At 39.1% G+C, this 19,339-nt stretch overlaps 1 protein-coding gene and 1 non-coding gene across 3 annotated transcripts in view; one reads left to right on the top strand and one right to left on the bottom strand.

Annotated features, from left to right (window-relative positions):
- Nucleotides 1-9,229: 9,229 nt before the first annotated feature.
- Nucleotides 9,230-19,339, bottom strand: part of CCDC150 (coiled-coil domain containing 150) — a 77,495-nt gene continuing 67,385 nt past the window's right edge. For both annotated transcript variants that reach the window (XM_035007489.1, XM_035007488.1), the window contains exons 22-27: nucleotides 13,758-13,952; nucleotides 13,264-13,332; nucleotides 13,012-13,173; nucleotides 12,262-12,348; nucleotides 10,076-10,195; nucleotides 9,230-9,793 (exon numbers count right to left, since the gene is read on the bottom strand). In XM_035007489.1, the coding sequence (XP_034863380.1) occupies nucleotides 9,677-9,793; nucleotides 10,076-10,195; nucleotides 12,262-12,348; nucleotides 13,012-13,173; nucleotides 13,264-13,332; nucleotides 13,758-13,952 (750 nt within the window). In that variant the 3' untranslated portion in view covers nucleotides 9,230-9,676. The remainder of the gene's footprint in view (nucleotides 9,794-10,075; nucleotides 10,196-12,261; nucleotides 12,349-13,011; nucleotides 13,174-13,263; nucleotides 13,333-13,757; nucleotides 13,953-19,339) is intronic.
- LOC118012757 lies at nucleotides 15,989-16,059 on the top strand. The gene has a single exon (XR_004679818.1). It is a non-coding gene; the product is annotated as a small nucleolar RNA SNORD56 (small nucleolar RNA).

Raw genomic sequence — 19,339 nt, forward strand, 5'->3', positions numbered from 1 at the left:
TCCAGTTCTATCCATGTCAATGCAAATGAGCTAGAAAAAGCTCTTTGAGTTATAATGTTCTTTTGAGATTTTGTTTCATGAGGTGAGCATTTGTTGTGAACTTCCTTTTTAGAACTGCTTTTGCTGCATCCCATAAATTTTGGTGTGTTATATTTTCATTTTCATTTTTCTCAAGGTATTTTATTTCTATTGATTTCTATGTTGACTCATTGGTTATTCTATAGCATGTTGACTAACCTCCACATATTTGTGAATTTTCCAGTTTCCTTCTTGTAATGACTTCTAGTGTCATTTGGTGGAAAAGCTGCTTGATATGGTATTAATCCTCTTAAATAAATTAAGACCTGTTTTGTAGTCTATTCTGGAGAATGTTGCACGTGCGCTTTAGAAAAATGTGTATTCTGTTGTTTTTGGATGGAATATTCTGTAAATATCAAGTTCATTTCATCTAATGTGTCGTTTGAGGCCAATATTTACTGCTGATTTTCTGATATCCATTACTGATGTAAGTGGGATATTAAAGTCCCCTACTATTATTGTATTGTTGTCCATTCCTTTCGGTCTCAATATTTTTTAAAAAGATTTTATTTATTTGACAGAGAGAGCACAAGCAGGGGAAGTGGAGAAGGAGCGGGAAGCAGGCTCCCAGTGCTGAGCAGCAAGCCTGACACTGGGCTCAATCCCAGGACCCTGGGATTATGACCTGAGCCGAAGGCAGATGCTTAACCAACTGAGCCATCCAGATGCCCCTGGCTCTTAATATTTGCTTTATATATTTAGTGCTCCTATATGAGGTACATAAATATTTCCATATCTTTTTTGTGGGGGGAGCTTGACCCCTTACTTTATAGTGCTTTTGTCTCTTATTACAGTCTTTGTTTTAAAGTCTATTTTGTCCAATACAAGTATAGCTACCCCAACTTTCTTTTGGCTTCCACTTACATGGACTTTTTCCATCCCCTCACTTTGTGTGTTCTTACAGCTGAAATATCTTGTAGGCAGCATATAGATGGGTCTTGTTTGTTTGTTTAATTCAGCTGCTCTTTTTTTTTTACTGGAGAATTTAGTCCATTTACATTTAAAGTAATTATTGATAGGTACATTTTTATTTCCATTTTTGTTTTTGGCTGTTGTGTAGTTCCTCCCTGTTCCTTTTTCTTCTCTTGCTTTCTTCCTTTGTGGTTTGATGACTTTCTTTAGTGGTATACTTAGATTTCTTTTTCTCATTATCTACCTGACGTTTTTGTTTTGTGGTTACTATGAGGCTTACTTATGACAGCCTATTTTAAGTTGATAACTTAAGTTTGAGCTCATTCTAAATCTCTACATTTTTATCCACCCCCCACTGCATTTTATGGTTTTGATATATTTTATATGTTTTTATCCTTTGTATCACTCAACTAATTATTGTAAGTTTAGTTTATTTTTACTACTTTCTTTTAATTTTCATATTAGCTTTATAAGTGATTACTACCTTTACTCTGTGTGTGTGTGTGTGTGTGTAGATAGATAGATAGATATAGTAACTTTTTTTAAGTAGGCTCCATGACCAGTGTAGAGCCCAATGTGTGACTTGAACTCATGACCCTGAGACCTGAGCTGAGGTCAAGAGGTGGAGCTTAACCGACTGAGCCACCCAAGCACCCCCACCTTTAACTTTACCAGTGTGAATTACACTTTCATATGTTTTCTTGTTACTAATTAGCACCTTTTTTTCAACTTAAAAGTGGGCTGACATTTCTTATAAGGCTAATTTAGTGGTGAATTCCTTTAGTTTTGCTTGTCTGTGAAACTTTATCTTTCCTTCAATTCTGATTAACTTTGCCAGGTAGAATATTCTTGGTTAGAAATTTTTTTCGTTTTTAGCACTTTGAATATATTGTGGCACTCCCTTCTGGCCTGCAAAATTTCTTCTAAAAACTCCGATAGTTTTGTGGGGATTCCCTTGTATGTAACAAGTTGTTTTTCTCTTGCTTTTAAGATTCTCTCCTTTAACTTTTGACATTTTAATTGTAATGTGTCCCAGGGTGGGTCTCTTTGGGTTCATCTTTTTTGGAACTCTCTGGTCTTCTGGATCTGAATGTCTGTTTTCTTCCTCAGGTTAGGAAGTTTTCAGCCATTATTTCTCCAAATAAGTTTCCTGCCATTTTCTCTTTCTCTCTTCTCCTTCTGGAACTTCTATAATGTGAGTGTTAGTGTGTTTGATGTTGTCCCTAAGTCCCTTAAAGCTATCTTTACTTTTTTTGTTGTTGTTGTTGTTGCTCTGATGGGGTGAGTTGTACTGCCCTGTCTTAGAGTTCACTAATCCTTTTTTTTCTGCCCATGTAGTCTGCTATTGAACACTTTTACTGTATATGTTAGTACAGTTATTGTATTCTTTTGCCCTGTGACTTCTCTTTCGTATTTTCTTACATTTTCTCTTTTTTAAGTTTTCACTGTTCATTCTTCTCCCAGTTTTGGTGAGTATCTTTATGATCACTGCTTTGAACTCTTAATCAGGTTACTTATCACTGTATTAACTTTTTATTGCTGCTACCACACACTTGGGGGTTTAAAATAATACAAACTTCAATGCAAACCTGGGCTTTCTGGCTGGCTCAGTTGGTGGAGCGTGCAACTCTTAATCTTGGGTTTGTGAGTTAAAGCCCCATGTTGGGTATAGAGCTTACTTTAAAAAATAAAAAATAAGAAAATTAAAAAAATACAAACTTATTATCTCACAGTTTCTGTGGGTCAGGAATCTAGAGTGGGGCTAAAATCTCAGGGTTTCCCAGGCTGAAATCAAGGGGTTGGCAGAACTGTGCTCCTTTCTGAAGGGCTGGGGTAAGAATCTACTTTGAAGAAGCTTCTGGTTGTTAGCAGAATTCAGTTCCTGGCAGTTTTAGGACTGAGGTCTCCATTTCCTTGTTGGTTTTTAGACAGGGGTTGCTCTCAGCTTCTAGATGCACCTACATTCCTAGCTTTGCAGCCTTCTCCATCTTCAACCCAGCAGGGGAACACGAAATCTTCTTGTGCTTCAAATCTCGGACTTACCATTGGAGAAAATGGCTTTTAAAGGATTTCTGCAATTAGGTCCATCTATGGGATACTCTGTCCTTCAAGTCAACTGCGACATGTAATCTAATCATGAGCATGAAACCCATCATTTTCACCATCTAAGAGATGATGTAGGCATGTCTTCCAGAAGATGGGAAATCTTGGGCCCTATTGTAGAATTCTGCTGACCACATTGCTCCATTGTTGCCTTGCTTAGTGCATTGGTTTATAAACGTGATGCCAGTTTCTTTTGCCTTTGTAAATTATTTGACCTTTTTACCTGTAGACTTTGACAATATTTTGTCTTTGAAATCTAGTAGTTTTATTAGAGTATGTCATGAAGTTGATTTTTTTTTTTTTTTCAGTTTCCTCATGAGTTTCCTCATGACCTGAGCTAAAATCAAGAGTTGGACACTTACCTGACTGAGCCACCCAGGCGCCCCTGGGCTATAGTTTTAAATATTACTTCTGATCTACTGTTTTTTCTTCAGGCACCCCGATAACACAAGTATTATTCCTTCTTTGCCCATCTTCCATTCCATTACTTTTTCTCTGAACTTTATTTTTTTTTTTTTTAGATTTTATTATTATTTTTAAGTATTCTTGACACCCAAAATGGGGCTCAAACTCACAACCGCAAGATCAAGAGTTACACACTCCACTGACTGAGCCAGTGAAGCACCCCTGACCTTTTTTACTTCTTAATGCCATTTTCATTTCCTTGTTTTCCTGCCTTTCTTCAGTGACTCTTACTTTGATCTGAATCAGTTCTCACTTGGGCATCTTGTAACTTATTCCTCATTTCTGAGATAGTTTTATCTTTTCCATTGTCCTAAGTGCAAACAAGGCTTTTTATTTCTCTGATTTTTGTCCATTTCTGTCCTTAGTTTTTAAAATTTGTTTCACAGTGGTTCACCTGTCCTGAAAAATTCATCTGAAATACAGTTTGTTTCGATTGTTCATTTTGGAGTTTCTTCTCCTTCATGAGGGTTTTTATTGGGGGCAATTTTCCTCCGTTGATATGGAAGGAATTTCATTCCTGACTTTCTGCAGGACTCTTAAGGACTTAACTTTCCTCTTGTTCATGTGTATGGTGTTGGGTTGTTTTGCAATATTTCTAATTTATTGAGCCCTCATTTGGCCATATAGCAAAGTCCAGGTGCTTTTCAGGGTGTTTCTTGTGTTTTGGTTAGGGTGTTTTTATGTTGTGGGGTTGAGAGTCCTTCAATTTTTTGTTTGTTTCTTTTTCTTTTTTTTAACTGACCCTAAAACTTCATTTTCCTTTTCCCTTAACGGTCCAATTTCCAGTGGGAGCTTCTCCCTTTTGCCTTTCTCTCCTCCTCCAGCAGACATGCATTTTGTGGAATGCCACTTTAAATCACACCTTTAAATCCTGTGTACCTGGAAGTTCCTTTGCTGTAGTTCATACTCTGATCTGTCTGGACACTTTTTTCAGTACTTCTATGTTCTGGGGGCATTTAGTCCTTGTGGCGGCAGTGTCAGATCCACCTTAGATCCCTTCACTAGCTTCCTTTTTCTACCTTGATCTGCCTTTGCTCTAAACCTTGTAGTGAGGCGGGGCCGAAGTGTGAGTGAGCACACACTGGGATTTGCTGATTTTTCTCCTTTTACTTACTTTTAATGATTTGACATTGTCTGCAAGTTATACTAAGTGTGGTTTTATGTAGAATTCACTTTTCCTTTGTTTCCTATTGCTTGTGAAGGAAATAGGAGGAGGTAGGTAGCTAAGCAGCTGCCTCAAACTCTCTAGGTTATTAAAGAATCAGTTTTAAAAGCCCAGGAAGAACTTGACAGCCTCTGGCTGTGTCCTAGAAATGCTTTGGAGGAAACGGAGTGTCAATACGAAAGGAACCTAGCACCTACTCAGAGCTCTGGGGCTGTGTTAATGAAGTTCAGTAGTGACCACGTTGGTTTATTTTCTCTGCTTACAGTCTTTTGACGGTTGTGATAGACATCTGTGGTTTTGATCTGACTTACCTCCATTTCCCCTTCTAGGAACGTCACTGAGATTTCCTTTGGGGAACTATTCTCAGTTCCAGTTGGATACATCTCACCTCTAGACCTAGCCAATTAGTATATAATTTATCTTTGAAGTTACAGTGATTGACTGAGGGTGGACATGTCATCAGCCCATCCAATGAGACTCAATCCTGGATTTATTGGAGCTATATGAAATCTCTGCTGGGGTTGGTAAGCAGAAAATGTTCCAGTCTATTCTAGTCTTCTATATATTGTACATTGTTTCTGACCACTTATAAAATGGCTTGTATTAGCAAATGGTTTAGAGTCCCTATTGCCCAAGGAAGTCCAAAGTGGAGAACATCAGATGATGTAGAACAGTGGAACCTAAAGAATTTCTTGCTCACTGAAATGCGATTGATCAGAGATAAGAGCCCAGAGTAAATGTTCTTGAGGAGATGCCAAATACCATCCAATAGTCAAATTTCTTAGATATTTTGCTTTTTTTTTTTCTTTTCTAAAGATTTTATTTATTTATTTGACAGAGAGAGAGCACAAGTAGGCAAAGAGGCAGGCAGAGGGAGAGGGAGAAGCAGGGAGCCCGACGCAGGGCCCGATCCCAGGACCCCAGGATCATGACCCGAGCCAAAGGCAGATGCTTAATGACTGAGTCACCCAGGCGCCCCTCTTCTTTCAAATGGTATCCTGAGGTAGACCCAAAAGCTGAAGTAAGAGCCTTATGTCCTTTTTGTTAATGGACTCAAATCTAAACTAGGGAATTTAATAAGAAAAAACATTGAAATGTGAAACTTATTTTGGAAAACCAGTAATCTGTAGCTAGAAGTTTTTGGAAGAGTCTTAGAGTAAACAAGCTCTGGCTGTCTATATAAAACAACTGACCCTGAGATAAAAATGAAGCCAAAAGATCTGTTAAGAATTGGAATTCTGTCAATAAAGAGATTGGGAGAAATTCTAAGCAAAAATGTCATTGGGCTAATAGAAACTGAAGGACAACCCTCTGAAATCTAATGATGCCACTCTGGGGGAGATGAGCCCACAATTCCTTGTCTTTCCTCTAAACTCCCAAGTGGAATAGAACAGCGCTTGATGCAAGTGTTAGCTACAACTAATCCTACTACTCTGGAACATCTGCTCCTTCAGGCCAAAATGTTAAAGCCTAAAAAGCAGGCGCCTGGGTGGCTCAGTCAGGTAAGCATCTGACTCTTAATTTCAGCTCAAGTCATGATCTCAGGATTGGGAGATCGAGCCCCATGTAGGGCCCTGCACTGGGTGTGGAGCCTGGCTTAAGATTTTCTCTCCCCCTCTGTCCCTCCCCCCAACAAAAAAGTTGCCTAAAAAGAAAAAGCAAAATGACTTACAGTGTGTGAGAGAGTGGTTTCGTCTTAATATAAAGGTGACTTTACGACAAAAGATGGTAATAGGGGCGCCTGGGTGGCTCAGTTGCTTAAGCGTCTGCCTTGGGCTCGGGTCATGATCCCGGGGTCCTGGGATCAAGCCCTGCTCTGCGGGAAGCCTGCTTCTCTCTCTCCCGCTCCCCCTGCTTGTGCTCTCTGTCAAATAAATAAATCTTTAAGAAAAAAAAAAAAAAAGATGGTAATAAAAGATGAATTTGAAAATGTGTAGTAATTATAGAAGTTTGAGAGGAAATGAACATTATTTGCTTTGATTTACTAAAACCACTCTAAAAAACGAGAACTTACAGCAATTTTGAGTCCTTTCCTAAGTCTCAACCCGTATCTGATACTTTGGGATCACTGGTCAGAATCCAGATGGATTCTTCCTAGATTTTCATAAATCTTTTTGTACTAACATGAAAAGGTGGGTAGGTGTTAAAACAGCATACTACCATTGCCTATCCCTTTATTCAGTAGCCACAGCTTAGTCTCCTTGCTTCAGAACTACAGTTGTCAAAAAAATTAGTCAAAGCGTCTTCAGATCTTGTATCAGGATCCCCTTTAAGCCTGTTACCACATGTGGTAAGTCTCCACTGCTAAAGCAAACCACCTATCATTTTTCTACTAGTTAATAATTATGAATTATTTTCAATCTTCTATTACCATCCATTGTTGTAATATTCTTTGAGCATATAGCTACAGTAACTGTTTTAGTGTCTTTGTCACTCCTGACATCTATGTTAGTTCTGGGTCAAATTATCCTGCTTCTTTGTATGTCTGATAATTTTGGATTGAATACCACAAATTGTGATTTTTTTTTTTTTTTTTTTTTACCTTGATGGGTGCCATATATTTTTGTATTCCTCTAAATATTCTTGAGCTCTGTTTTGGAATGCAGTCACTTGGAAATGGGTCATTTGGGGACTTGCTTTTAAGATTCGTTAGGTAGGAGCAGAGCAGTGTTTCCTGTAGGGCTAACTCGTCTCTACATCTGAGACCGATACTCTTTAGTATACTCCCCCCCGTGTCCTGGAAAGCATGAGGTTTCTGATTCTGGCTGGTGGGAACTGGTACTGTGTGCGGTGGGTGCTGTTAACTCGGGCCCTTTTGGATGATTCTTTCTCCAGCCTTGGGTGGTTTCCTCCCATGCATGTATTCAGCTGAATACTCAGAGGAACTTTGGGACCTCTCTGAAGTTCTCCCTCCGTGCAGCTCTGTCCTCTCTGGGACTTGGTCCTGGACTCTGGCAGTCATGTCTCCCTGGGCTCTGGTTCCTTAATTCGGGGAGTTCACGTTGATTTCCCCTCCTTGCAATGCAGCATGAACACTCTGAAGGCTGTAAGCTGGGGTAATAGTAGGGTTTACCTCATCTGCGTCCTCTCTCTCAGGGACCACTTTTGTTGCATGATGTCTGGTGTCTTAAAAACCACTGTTTGACATTTTGTTTTTTGGTTGTTTCTGATGAAAGTAGAGGCCCACAATGGAAGCTAGTATACGATACAATAGACACTTGCAAAGGTACTATAGAAACACTTGAGCAAATTCATCATTCTAAACAGGCGGTTCTAACTATAAGCTTACTAGAAATGATCACCGACCTAACTCTATAATTCACTTCTCTCAAGCTAATGTTTGTTTAGTATACCCAACCTAAAAAATGATAAAAAGGTACGTTACACTGACTTTAATAGTGATACTCTTTGAAGACCATACACAAGTGAAGAAAAATGTCTTTGTTCTGGATGAAGATAAACATATTCTTGGCCAGTAACAGTCAATGTCATGACAACACTCAGAAACGGTAGGTTTACAATCCATTAAGGTTGATCATCTCTCCCATGCAGTAACTGGGATCTTTTTTCCTACAAAGAATTCAGGACTAAGGTCAACTCTTTTGTGGGGCTCTTGGTTAAACTATTTCAAGATTGACTCCCTGGTACCCTCAATTGACTTTATCTTAGATCTTATGAGGAGTCCAAAGGGATAGAGCCTGTGGGAGTTAGACAACTTGAGGCAGCTTTTACCAGTCTGCCAATCAGTGAGGCCTTACCTCTGAAAGCCCGACAACAGGAATGGACCCACTCCAATAAACTTGCCCCTGAAAGCCAATTAACCGGCTCACCCCCATTAACTACACTTCTACAGAGGCCTCATAAGCCTCTGAAAGTCTTGAAATCCTTGACCTCCTTGCTTCCCCAACACCCTATAGAAGATCAGCAGTCTGCTCAGCTCAGGGAGGACTCTGCCTGACCAACACAGCTCTTCTTTACCAGTGAGCATTAAACTCAGCTTTGTCTTTTTATATAAGACAAAGAGTGGTGGGCTCTTCAACCTCTGAGAGTCTTATTTTTTATATTCTCTCCAGTTTCACAATTGCTCACTTGATTTAGGTCCTGATAGTATCAGTAGCTGCCATGGCTTGAGCATCAATTAAGCTAGTTATTATGGTAATCCAGACTTAATATATATAATCTACCACTCAGTATCTGAAATTAAAAATCTGAATTTATTGCTTACTATAGTAAGGAAAAGCTACATTGGTCAGGCATAGTTTCCTGGAGCAGAGTAGACTGCTCTACAGAATAATTTGCTTTGTAAATGTCCAAGGAAGCTGTAAATACAATCTCTTATATAAGAATAGATATGGGGGTGCCTAGCTGGCTCGGTCGGTAGAGTGTGTGACTCTTGACCTCAGGGTGGTGAGTTCAAGCCCCACACTGGGGGTAGAACTTGCTTAAAACAAACAATAAAATACAAAATAGAGATATCATCTTACTAGGTAATTTACCTAGCATAAAAGGTATACATTTGTATGACTGTGGAAGAGTTTTACCATTTTCCAGGTGATTCCAGTTCCAGGGATTATCTATTGGATGTTAGGATATTTTGTTTCAATGAAATGCCCTAGTCTATCATTTGGTTGCCATATCATCTAGTACCTTACTAAGTGCTTTTTGATAAAATGTACTTAGAAAAATAGCCAAATACCATGCAACAGCATCACCTATCATACAACAAATTAATATAAATTTATTGGGTGGAAAATGGGGAAAAGGACAAAAAAGATGGGGTGGTTCTGTACTGATATCACCAAGCTCATAAAACGATAAACTCAAGTCCAAAATCTTCAGCCCACATCAAAGACTTCATGTTCTGATGACTGTGGGCAAGGCCAGCCCTGGTCACCAGGCTCAGGAAATCATGGCAGTGTAGCTCTAAAGGAAGAAGCGCCTCTGTCAAGGACATCACTTTCTCTCTAGTTCAGAATGACCCTTCTTGGGCACAAGTTTAAGATTCTGTTTATTCTCCCATCGATGTAGAGCAGACTGGCTGGATGCAACATTGTGCCAGTTACCTTGGTCCTGTTAGAGAGAAAACAGACCTAACACTGTTCAAAACTACCTGCAGAGCTGAGGACCTATTTTTGTCTTTATGAATATAATCTATTCATCAAGGTGAGTGATTCTAATCTAGACAGTTTGGGAGATGGGCAACTTTTAAGGAAGAAACTGTTTTCCTTGCAGTTTAAAGAAATCTAAAGATTAGTGGGGAGAGGAGCTGGATGAAGAGAGAACTTCTGCAATGAGAAAATGAGAAGGAACAAATCCAAAATTGCTGAAGACAGCCATGTGTAAATACCCTACCTCTTCCAGCCACCTATCTTCTCGGGGAAGCCTCTGCAACCGGTTTTTGGTCAGCTCAAGTTGGAGGCCATCAAACCTGCACTTAAACCAGCGATGAGCTTCTTCCAGGTTAGCTGTTATCTGGACATATAAGTGTTATCAGTAAAAATCACAACAAAGAAAGTTATAAGTGTTTTGTGTATGAGTTGCAGAGACTTTTTGACCCAGATGTTAAAAGACCCAAATTCTGAGTGCAAGGTCCTTGCAACAACATATTTGCATAACACAACTCCTACAGATGGGAGTGATTTCTGAATGCAGAGCTGAATGCATGCAAACCTGCTGCTTTCATGCATTTATTAACATTTCCTGGATGTGAATGGAAGTGAGAGGACCCAGGAGGAAAATAAGAATGAAAAGGACAAGATGGCACTGCTAACAAATATGGTAGTTCAAACCATAGTTTGAATTTTTGAGTTCTGTTCTCTAAGACTAAATAGTTCTCCAAAGTCCCTACACTAGATCTTTCTGTTGGGCTTTATGAAAGTAATTGAATTAGTAAAAGACTGGATTAGCTTAGTGTAAATTGCATTCTCTTTATTTCCTTTATCCTCAAAATATTGTATACTTTAGCTCCTAAGCACAAACTTCTAAATTACCTTTGTTAGACTTAAACGGTCCTTCTAGTAGTCTGCCTGTGAAGATGATCTGGAATCATTTGACAAATATTTACGGAGTGCCTATATGTGCCTGGCACTCTTGTATGTATTTGGGATACTTCAGTATTTTAAGGTAAAGCTGACATGCTTTGGGGTTATATAAAGGTTACTTCAAAACAGCTCCAAAACATATCCTCTAGAATAAAAAGTAAAATGACTGTTTTCCCCATGTGATTATTTGTTTCATGGACAGCATTTTCGTTTTTTGATTCTCAAGTCAGGTATTTCTCTTGCCTGGGAGAAGGCAAGTTCCGTGAAAGCAGGGGCGTCCTCGGGCTTGGTTCATCCAGCGCCCCATCACCCAGCCCAGCGCCCACCATAGGGTAGGTCCACAGTATGTGCGACTAAGTATTTGTCCCAGATTAGCCAGGTCCTTGTGTGGGTACAAAATAGTGAGGTAAGAAAATAAAGCTCCCCTTGGCATTTAACCTTCAGAAAGCTACAAAGCTCATGCACTCTCCAGGGCTGTTCGTACATCCTAATGCCAGTGATACTCTCCCACCCGCTCCCCCAAACCCAACCCCACCTTTCGCAGGCTTTCTTTACCAGGGGTGGAGGGAAAGATGCTTGAAATGGCCCTGTACATCATGTCTCCTCTTGTACGGTGAATGAGAAGGGAGGTACTACTTATTGAGGCGTCCTCTGAGTCATCTAACAGCATAACGGCTTAGTAAGTCTTACTATCCCGACTTTTTGGGATGTGGTAACTGAGGAGTTAATGTAAATGTAACATCCTCAAGGGCACAGAAAGTGTCACAGCTGGTGTTCAAACTCATGCGTGTCAGAGTCCATATTCCTTTTAATATACCATTCTGATAGTCCTATTGTCCTGTCATTTAATGGCTATAAAAAGGACAAATCATGACCAACCAATGACATCATCACTATGATAGCTTAAGAATCTCTTTTCTTATCTGGAAAATGAGGAGTGGTTGTGTCAGACAATGATTTCAAAGATCCTTTCCAGCTCTAAAAAATGTATGATTTTAAATACCTTCAAAAAGGCCAATTTAAGATTAGAGAAAGCAAATTCCCAAATTAAAAGGGCCTATGAGGTGTGCCTGGCTGCCTCAGTCAGAAGAGCAAGCAGCTCTTAATCTCAGGGTTGTGAGTTTGAGCCCCATGTTGGGTGGAGAGATTACTTCAGAAAAATAAAACTTAAAAAAAAAAAAAGAGGGCCTACTTTACATTTCTAGTTATTGACTGAACAAAGAGCTTCCATTTTTATTAGTGATGTCAAGCAGTAATGCATTAAAATTTACACACATGCTGGTCTTCCTTCTTATATTTAGGGGTAGAGACTTGGACTTAGTTTAGTCAGTATTTCAACATTCTTTTATTAGGACACAGAATCTCAATCTAAAAATTATTCTTCATAGTAGATATTAGGCTTAGTTAAGTTATTGGTTCTTGCCTGTTACACTCCTGACAACTATGTTAATGAAGGATTTTACCTTGAATGTCTAAGTCTTTATGTCCGTGGCTTACCTGTTCTGATTCCACACTGGCTTCCTTCAGTTTATGCTCTGTTGCCTCTTTACATTTCTTTAGGTGTCTGACAGTTTCTTCCAATTCCTGGAAATGTGATACAAAGATTTTTACAAATTCCCGGTATACCATATGGAACAAGAAGCTTCCATATTGTAATAAATGGGCAACCAAATTGTGAAAGTATGATGGGGTTGTACTTTCTAACTTCACGTGCTACCAAGATAAAAACTGTTACTCTCATAGTATACATAATGCATATGATCACAGATTTTGATTTTATGTATTCTCCTGAGGAGGAAGAGATTGACATCTCTTTCCAGAACTGAAGGGATACTTTTTCACAGGAGACACCGTCCTGTGTCGGTGATGATCCCTTGAAGTCCCTGTATTCAGTGACAGAATGTTGTGCTTTTCAGAAGGCTGGGTAGAGCTGCAAGTCCTGTCACAGCAGCAGGGATAGCTGAGCTTCAGGGAAGGACCAAAGGCTATAAAGTTCCTGAAAGACTAGGAAATTCAGTTCCAAAGTCTTAGGAACCAGTATTTTGCATATGTGAGCTTCAGTTGTTAAGAATGAGTACTTTATAAATCGAAAATTGAGGACATGTGCCATATTCTCAGCTATAGGCTTCTTCCTCTTGCAGGCTTATGTTTCTTCTTTAGAATCTAGAAAATCTAGGTGCTCTGATGCTGGGTTTCAGTACATGTCACTTGCTGCCCATCTCAGAGGAGTCTGAGGAAGCCTCTCACCTGGCACCGGCTCTCCAGTTCCTGCCTTATTTTCCGCTCTGCCTCGAGTCGCAGCTCTTGCTGTTTATTCCGTGCTGACGTCTCATATTGGCTCTTGGCCAACAGCTGCATCTCCTTCTGTAGGTTAGTCATTTCGGATACGAACCTCTGGATACTCAGTGACTGGTGGGGCACAAAGAGGGAAGCAGTTGGTGAACCTGAGTCTGAGATTTTATGTGAATGGTAAACATGCAGTTTGTGAAAATCACCTACCTGTTCATAATTTTTTTTCTGATATTGATCCTTAATTAGCTCCATTTGCCTCAATTCTGTTTCTATTTGCTGAAAGTAAATGTGGAAATAACATAGAAAGATGATCAGTGGAAAAACTGGCTTGCTCTTTTTGCCTATAGGATGACAGAAAGAATCCCATGAGACCCACAGTTAGCAGCTCCTCCTGGGTCCTCCTTCCTGTCTGGCCCACTACCCTAAAAGAGCAAAGTTGTATGCAACCACTGGGGAAGAGGCAGTTGGGGGGGCCAGAAGGTGACATGGCAGCTAATGAGAAACCACACATTTACACAGCAATATCTCTGCTGGAAAAAGAGATAGTAACCCCCCCAGGCTCCCCGGCAATCTGCCCACACCCCAGGTGTAGCTCTAATTCCCAGAGAACTCTGGAACCATCTTCACCGGACCCCGCCACCTGCCTGGATCCTCATCAGATACTAAAGAAGTGAGGGGAGACTTAGCATTTCTCATACAACCTTCATCCTCTCTACATTCTGAGTATTATTCGCCTTGGTCGACAAGTGGAGCTTAATTTGGGCCTTTTGATTCTTTATTTTCTCCTTGCTACTGTTCAGGATCTTCTCTAGCTCTGTCAGTTTCTGCCGCAGCTCTCGGTTGGTCCGGGTTACCTCCACTGATCGGAAGTTGGCTTCATCAAGGGCTTTCTTCAGCTGTGGAACACAAAGGGAAAATTTGATCATTTTAAGCTTCCAGTCTGGAAGAGAAGCTTATGATTAGGCCTGTCCCCGTATTTAGTTCTCTTTGGACCTTTCTTTTAAGGAGGAGGGTAAGTGAGGCAATAATAATGATGTCTCATTAAGAATTGTGGGGCAAAATTCTAAGTGGTTTTCATCCTTTTTCTTGTTTTAATTTTTAACACTAAACACAATCTTTCCTAGAACAGATAAACAATATATATTCATCATTTGCTTTTAAAGAGCATGACTTTGGAGTCCAACCTAAGTTCAACTCTCAGCTATAGCACTTATTAGCCAAGTATGCAAATGACCTATCTCCTAGGATTCCTAGTTAAGTAAGATAAAGTAGAGAAAGAAGGGAGAGCCTGGCACATATGCTCAGCTTTAAGCTTTTCTCTTCCTTTCTGTTGCTTGTGGCTTCATGTCTGGAGAACTGAAAATTAGAAGGCTAATTTATATAAATACTTGCCCGTTACTACCATTGTATAGATTTTTATAATACTGCTTTCAGTTTTTAAAGATTTTAATAAACTTGTCTGGCAGAAAAATGGCATAGAGATTACTCTTAAAAACAAGATGATAGCCCCAAATGGAATCCTGTATGCTAAGCCCCATGTCACCAAACTGAGACTGAATTAGTTCTGGCTTTCCCAGAAATGAACTCTTAAATGAGTCCTTCAGGAATTGCCTGATCAACACGAGTTGGGTAATCTGCCTGACCCTGCCATCCCCTGCAGGAAAGAAACTCTGCAATAAGCAACTCAAGTCATTGGCTCGTATGACTTGTTCCTGCTCCCTTCTGCCTCTAAAAGCCTTCATTTTGTACAGCTCCTTGGAGCTCTCTGCTAGATTGCATAATGCCCAATTTGAATCAATTTTTGTTCAAATAAACTCTTAAAAGATAAACTGAGGCATATTAAATATTTAACAGTTCTGGTGTCAGAAGAGAAAAAGGAAGGAGAGCAATGATCCCTGGGAGCAACAAGCAACCAGGTGTAGGCACCCACTGAGCTCCCTGCTTCCTTGAAGCCTCTGGAGGTCACAGTAAGTCCCTATTGGATCCTCGCTCTGCGGCTTTGTGTTAGCAGCTGTCAGACTTTGAGCCTTTGTTTTTCTGAACTAGGTCCAGAAACTGACTGGAGTTAGATTGGTTCTGACCCTAAAATCAAATTGGGTCCAGAGTTGGAGTGGGTCCAGTGTGAGGCCTCAGGTGAATAAAACTTTAAGGCTGAACAGACAGATAATTTGGAAGTACAGTGGCTACCATGGAGAACTTTTAACCTAAATAAGCTTATCCATGGATGACGTACTCTAGAGAAGCAAAGCCAAGCACTTACAATGGGTAGAAGGAAAATTATTATTTTTCATCCTCTCTTGTTTCTGGTGACCAGAATGAGACCCGCTGGAATTCCCCACTTGCCCACAGCCTACAGACAGGATCTGGAAAACTAGCAGAAGCTAGCAATGGGTGACAAGTCTTACCAAAGTCAGCTCTCTCAAATGTCTGTGGTGTCTGGTTGAGAGAGGAAGGTAAAATTTCACATCCCTTCCAAATTCAGACTGACAGGGAAAAGATAGGTGTAAGAATTAGATCTTTGAATTGTGTCTTGTGAATCTGCTTTCGGGTACCCACTGGTAGTTGATCCTTTGTCTCCGAGGGACAACTACTGCCTTCTTGTTTATCTGGTTTTGTGTCCTGAGAACTTGGCTAGGCAACCATCAGGTTAGAGGCTCTAAAATTATGGTTGGCTAGGAACCTGACTGATGCCAGCCAGGACAATTCTTTTGGTTATCTTTGGGGGTGGCTCTGGATCTTGGGTGGGGATTATCTTTTGTGTCCTCTCTGGGGACCCCTCTTGCATCCATGGGGTTGTTCAGTAATGCTAGGAATATTTACTGTTTGTCATGGCTAAAACCTGGCAAGATATCTGAAAGGATTTCAAGTAGCTCTATGGTCAGAAGATGGCCATATTCAGAGCCTGACAGACTTAGAAGTTCCTTTCTTCCCCCTGCCATGATGGCAGTATTTTTTGTCAACAGCAGTTCACCTAGTGAGTGCTGATACTTTGGGTCAGAGTGAAGCTGAGGAAAAAGGAAAAGTCCTTCTCCCCTCAGCTAAAATGAAACTATGTACCTAGAGAGAAAGAGAAACATTCTCAAGTCTCTATGGGAGCATTTACTAAAATATTCCAAAGACACACAACTCTAAATCTGCAACATAGGAATCTTTTGGATACAAAGAAGCAAATCGAAGATAATGTAGTTGGCTGGGTGGGTCAGTCTGTATATTATTAAAGGTTGTAACCCAATTCTTTGATAAATTAAAAACTGTACTTGTCTTATAAATCAAGTGTACAAGAACATAAATTCAGGCCTAGACTAATTCAAATTTTTTACCAATCCCCAAAACTCCCCTAATTCATCTAAGGCTTGCAGATATTGTAAAAGATCTGGATTTAGGGAACAAAATCCTCCTTGGTGCAACTTATATTCTTTTTCTGTGACTTTTGAAATGTAAGTATGCTACTTGGTCTTTTCCAAGAATGAAGACAATTCTTCCAGGAGGGAAAAAAAAAAAAAAAAAAAAAGGATATTTTGAAAAGTAGGCCCATGAAAAATCTTAAAATTCTCCTTCACAAATAGGAGTTGAAAGCTTGAGCCTGAACAGGTAACCTTAATTTTATTCCATTTGCCAAAAACAGAATTTGGATCCAACTGTTCTTTTATAAACTAGTGAGTTTTGCATTATTGTACCTGTCTCAAAACTAAAGTTGTAAAATGAAACTTGTAAGATCTGTTTGTGTCTGTATGTTTGTCTTTGTATGCATGTTAAAGACTTTTTTCTTACCTTTGAAATGAATTTATCAAGAGCTCTATTTAACTGGTTTAAAGACAAGTATTTATACATATCAAGTTCACAAGATCTAGGATAATCGTCAACAAATAAAACAACAAACTTAAGCTACCTTTTACTTAAAATATCCATGTCTTCAGAATTATCAGCATTAGCTGTAATACTTCTGTTTTACCACATTTACTAAAAGTCAGATAGGCTCATCTATCTCTGTTACAGAATTTGTCAGCAAGAAATTTGAGATCATGGTAAGCTGTTTAATATCTCATGAAATTTTCATCAGTAATCTAAACATAATTGTTAAAGAGATGTAGGATAAAATTTTCCAATTTTGGGTAAAATTACCCAATTTTTTGTTAACTAGAAACCTTGAAATCACCCTAAAATAAATTAAATGGTGGATACTCATTGAATATCTAGATCATTTCCAAATAAAATACCAAAACATTAATTACTAAACATAGGTTTATCCACTTTTGGCTTTCTTTTACAGAGAAACTAAAGATATTTGGGTTAGTAAACATTTTTTTTTTGTGCTACATTAGAAAGTTTACCATGAGGAAGAATATTCTTCTAGAAAGTAAGAAATGTATTTATAAACTTGCCAACCCACAGAATTTTAGTGTAACACACTCCACAATTGCTTATTTCTTAGTTTTCACTAGGAATAAGGGTTCTAAGGGTTAAGGATTCTAGTCAATATGTGTAATTAAAATTACTTCAAAATAATAACTATGAGAAGTAGTAAGGGAAGTAAAATGACTGACTGCTCCAGAATGAGAAAGAGGAAAAGACACAGAACAAAGTTTGAATGGATAAAAGAAAGAGTTGGTTTGTGGAAAAGGAGTCTTGAGAAAGGAATTTTATGTGTGGTCAAGGTGGTTGTTTTTAAAGAATGAATTTGGTGCAAAATTAGAACTTGGTTTTCTCTTCATTAGAGGGACAGTTTTCTTGGACTATTGGTCTGTTCTTGATAAGAGTCTCTGAAAGGTTTTTGGTTTTTTTTTTTTAAATCTTTTGGGTAATCTCCCTGAAAAACAAAGATTTTTACATCCTAGCAAAATAGCTTACTGTGCTTCACATTGTCTTTTATTACTTAACATTGAGAAGACTGGGTTTTCTTAAGAGCTAAGTTTTGTTCACAACTATATAACTTTCTGTATTTGCCTTTAAAACTTCTATTGTCACTTTGTTTAAATAATATTTCATAATAATTTGTGATCATAGTCAAATGTTCAAATGTTTTGACAACTTCCCCAAATCAAATTCTAAATGGAGTCTTTTTTGATCTCAAAGTATTTGTGTCTCACCATGTAAAAGAGAAATGTTAAACTAATTAGGTTTATTTGGTATGCTAAATTACATGGGAAGCACTGTCAAATAAGTGATGATAAGTCTTATATTTGTACAATGTGTGTTATTAATATGTGTTCTAGCAATTGTAGGAAATTCCTAAAAATCTGGTATGTTCTTTTATCAGTCATAATTCCAATTATCTTAAAATGGTGTATATCACAGATATAAGCCAATATCCTTATCAATTCTATTAGAGTGAACTCTCATCAGATCTTTAAACATGAGCATATTAAAGTCAGCTGTTGTTACACGTGGATACTTCTGCAAAAGGGAGATTCCTGGAAAGGACCCTACTAAGTACTCTTGAGCACTGACACCCCTGCCAAATTAGAAGGTATCAAACCTTTGGTGCACATTTCACAACTGAAGAAGGCTCCATCTGACATCTGGTCCTATGTAAATATGAGGTGTGGAGGCCTCAAAATCAAACTGACTGAGAAGTAGCTGACATTGGGGTAGACTGTTTCCGCCTAAGATGTCAGATCAAGAATGTTTCTTTCCATTCTTCCTTCTCTCTCTGACCATCATTTTCCTAATTCTTATACCATGAAGGTCTTTAGGATTCTTTTGCCTACCTTTTGCCTTGCTCTGGCCTGCAAAAATGATGCCATTGCAAAGGGTGTAATCCAACCTTCAAACAACTGGTGGAAATGCCATGATGTTGGTGATCCTGTAGTTCTGCCCATCACACACTTCTCCCTGATTTCCAATGCTTCAGTTTCTCTGGACCAAACTCTCCCCCATCTCCATTGTATCATACTCCCTACACCCAAGGGTCAACTTCTCTGCTTCTGGTTAAAAACTCTAAGCCTGGGGAATCTTGCATCCAGGTTCTGTACAAACAAGGGACATAGGCAAAGGGAACTAGAATAAAATTGGTGTGGTCTACAGACTTAAATTTTACTGGCCTCCACTGTTGTCACCTTTCCAGTCCTGAGCCACAGACTGAAAACAGTACTTACCAGGAGGCATTCACGATTCAAAATTAGCTTCCTTTGGCAGATCCCTAGTGCCTTGGCTAGCAGTATGTGTAAATGGGGCTACAATCAGAAACCTCTCCTTAACTCTTAAAGGTACTGCAGAATCTGCTGATAAGTAGCTGCCCAACAAAAACCCCTAGACTCTCTGCCTGAACTTGTTCTGGATAATA

The sequence above is a fragment of the Mirounga leonina genome, unplaced genomic scaffold (assembly GCF_011800145.1).
Source record: "Mirounga leonina isolate KUSES-001 unplaced genomic scaffold, KU_Mleo_1.0 Mir_151, whole genome shotgun sequence".
Classification (NCBI taxonomy): domain Eukaryota; kingdom Metazoa; phylum Chordata; class Mammalia; order Carnivora; family Phocidae; genus Mirounga; species Mirounga leonina.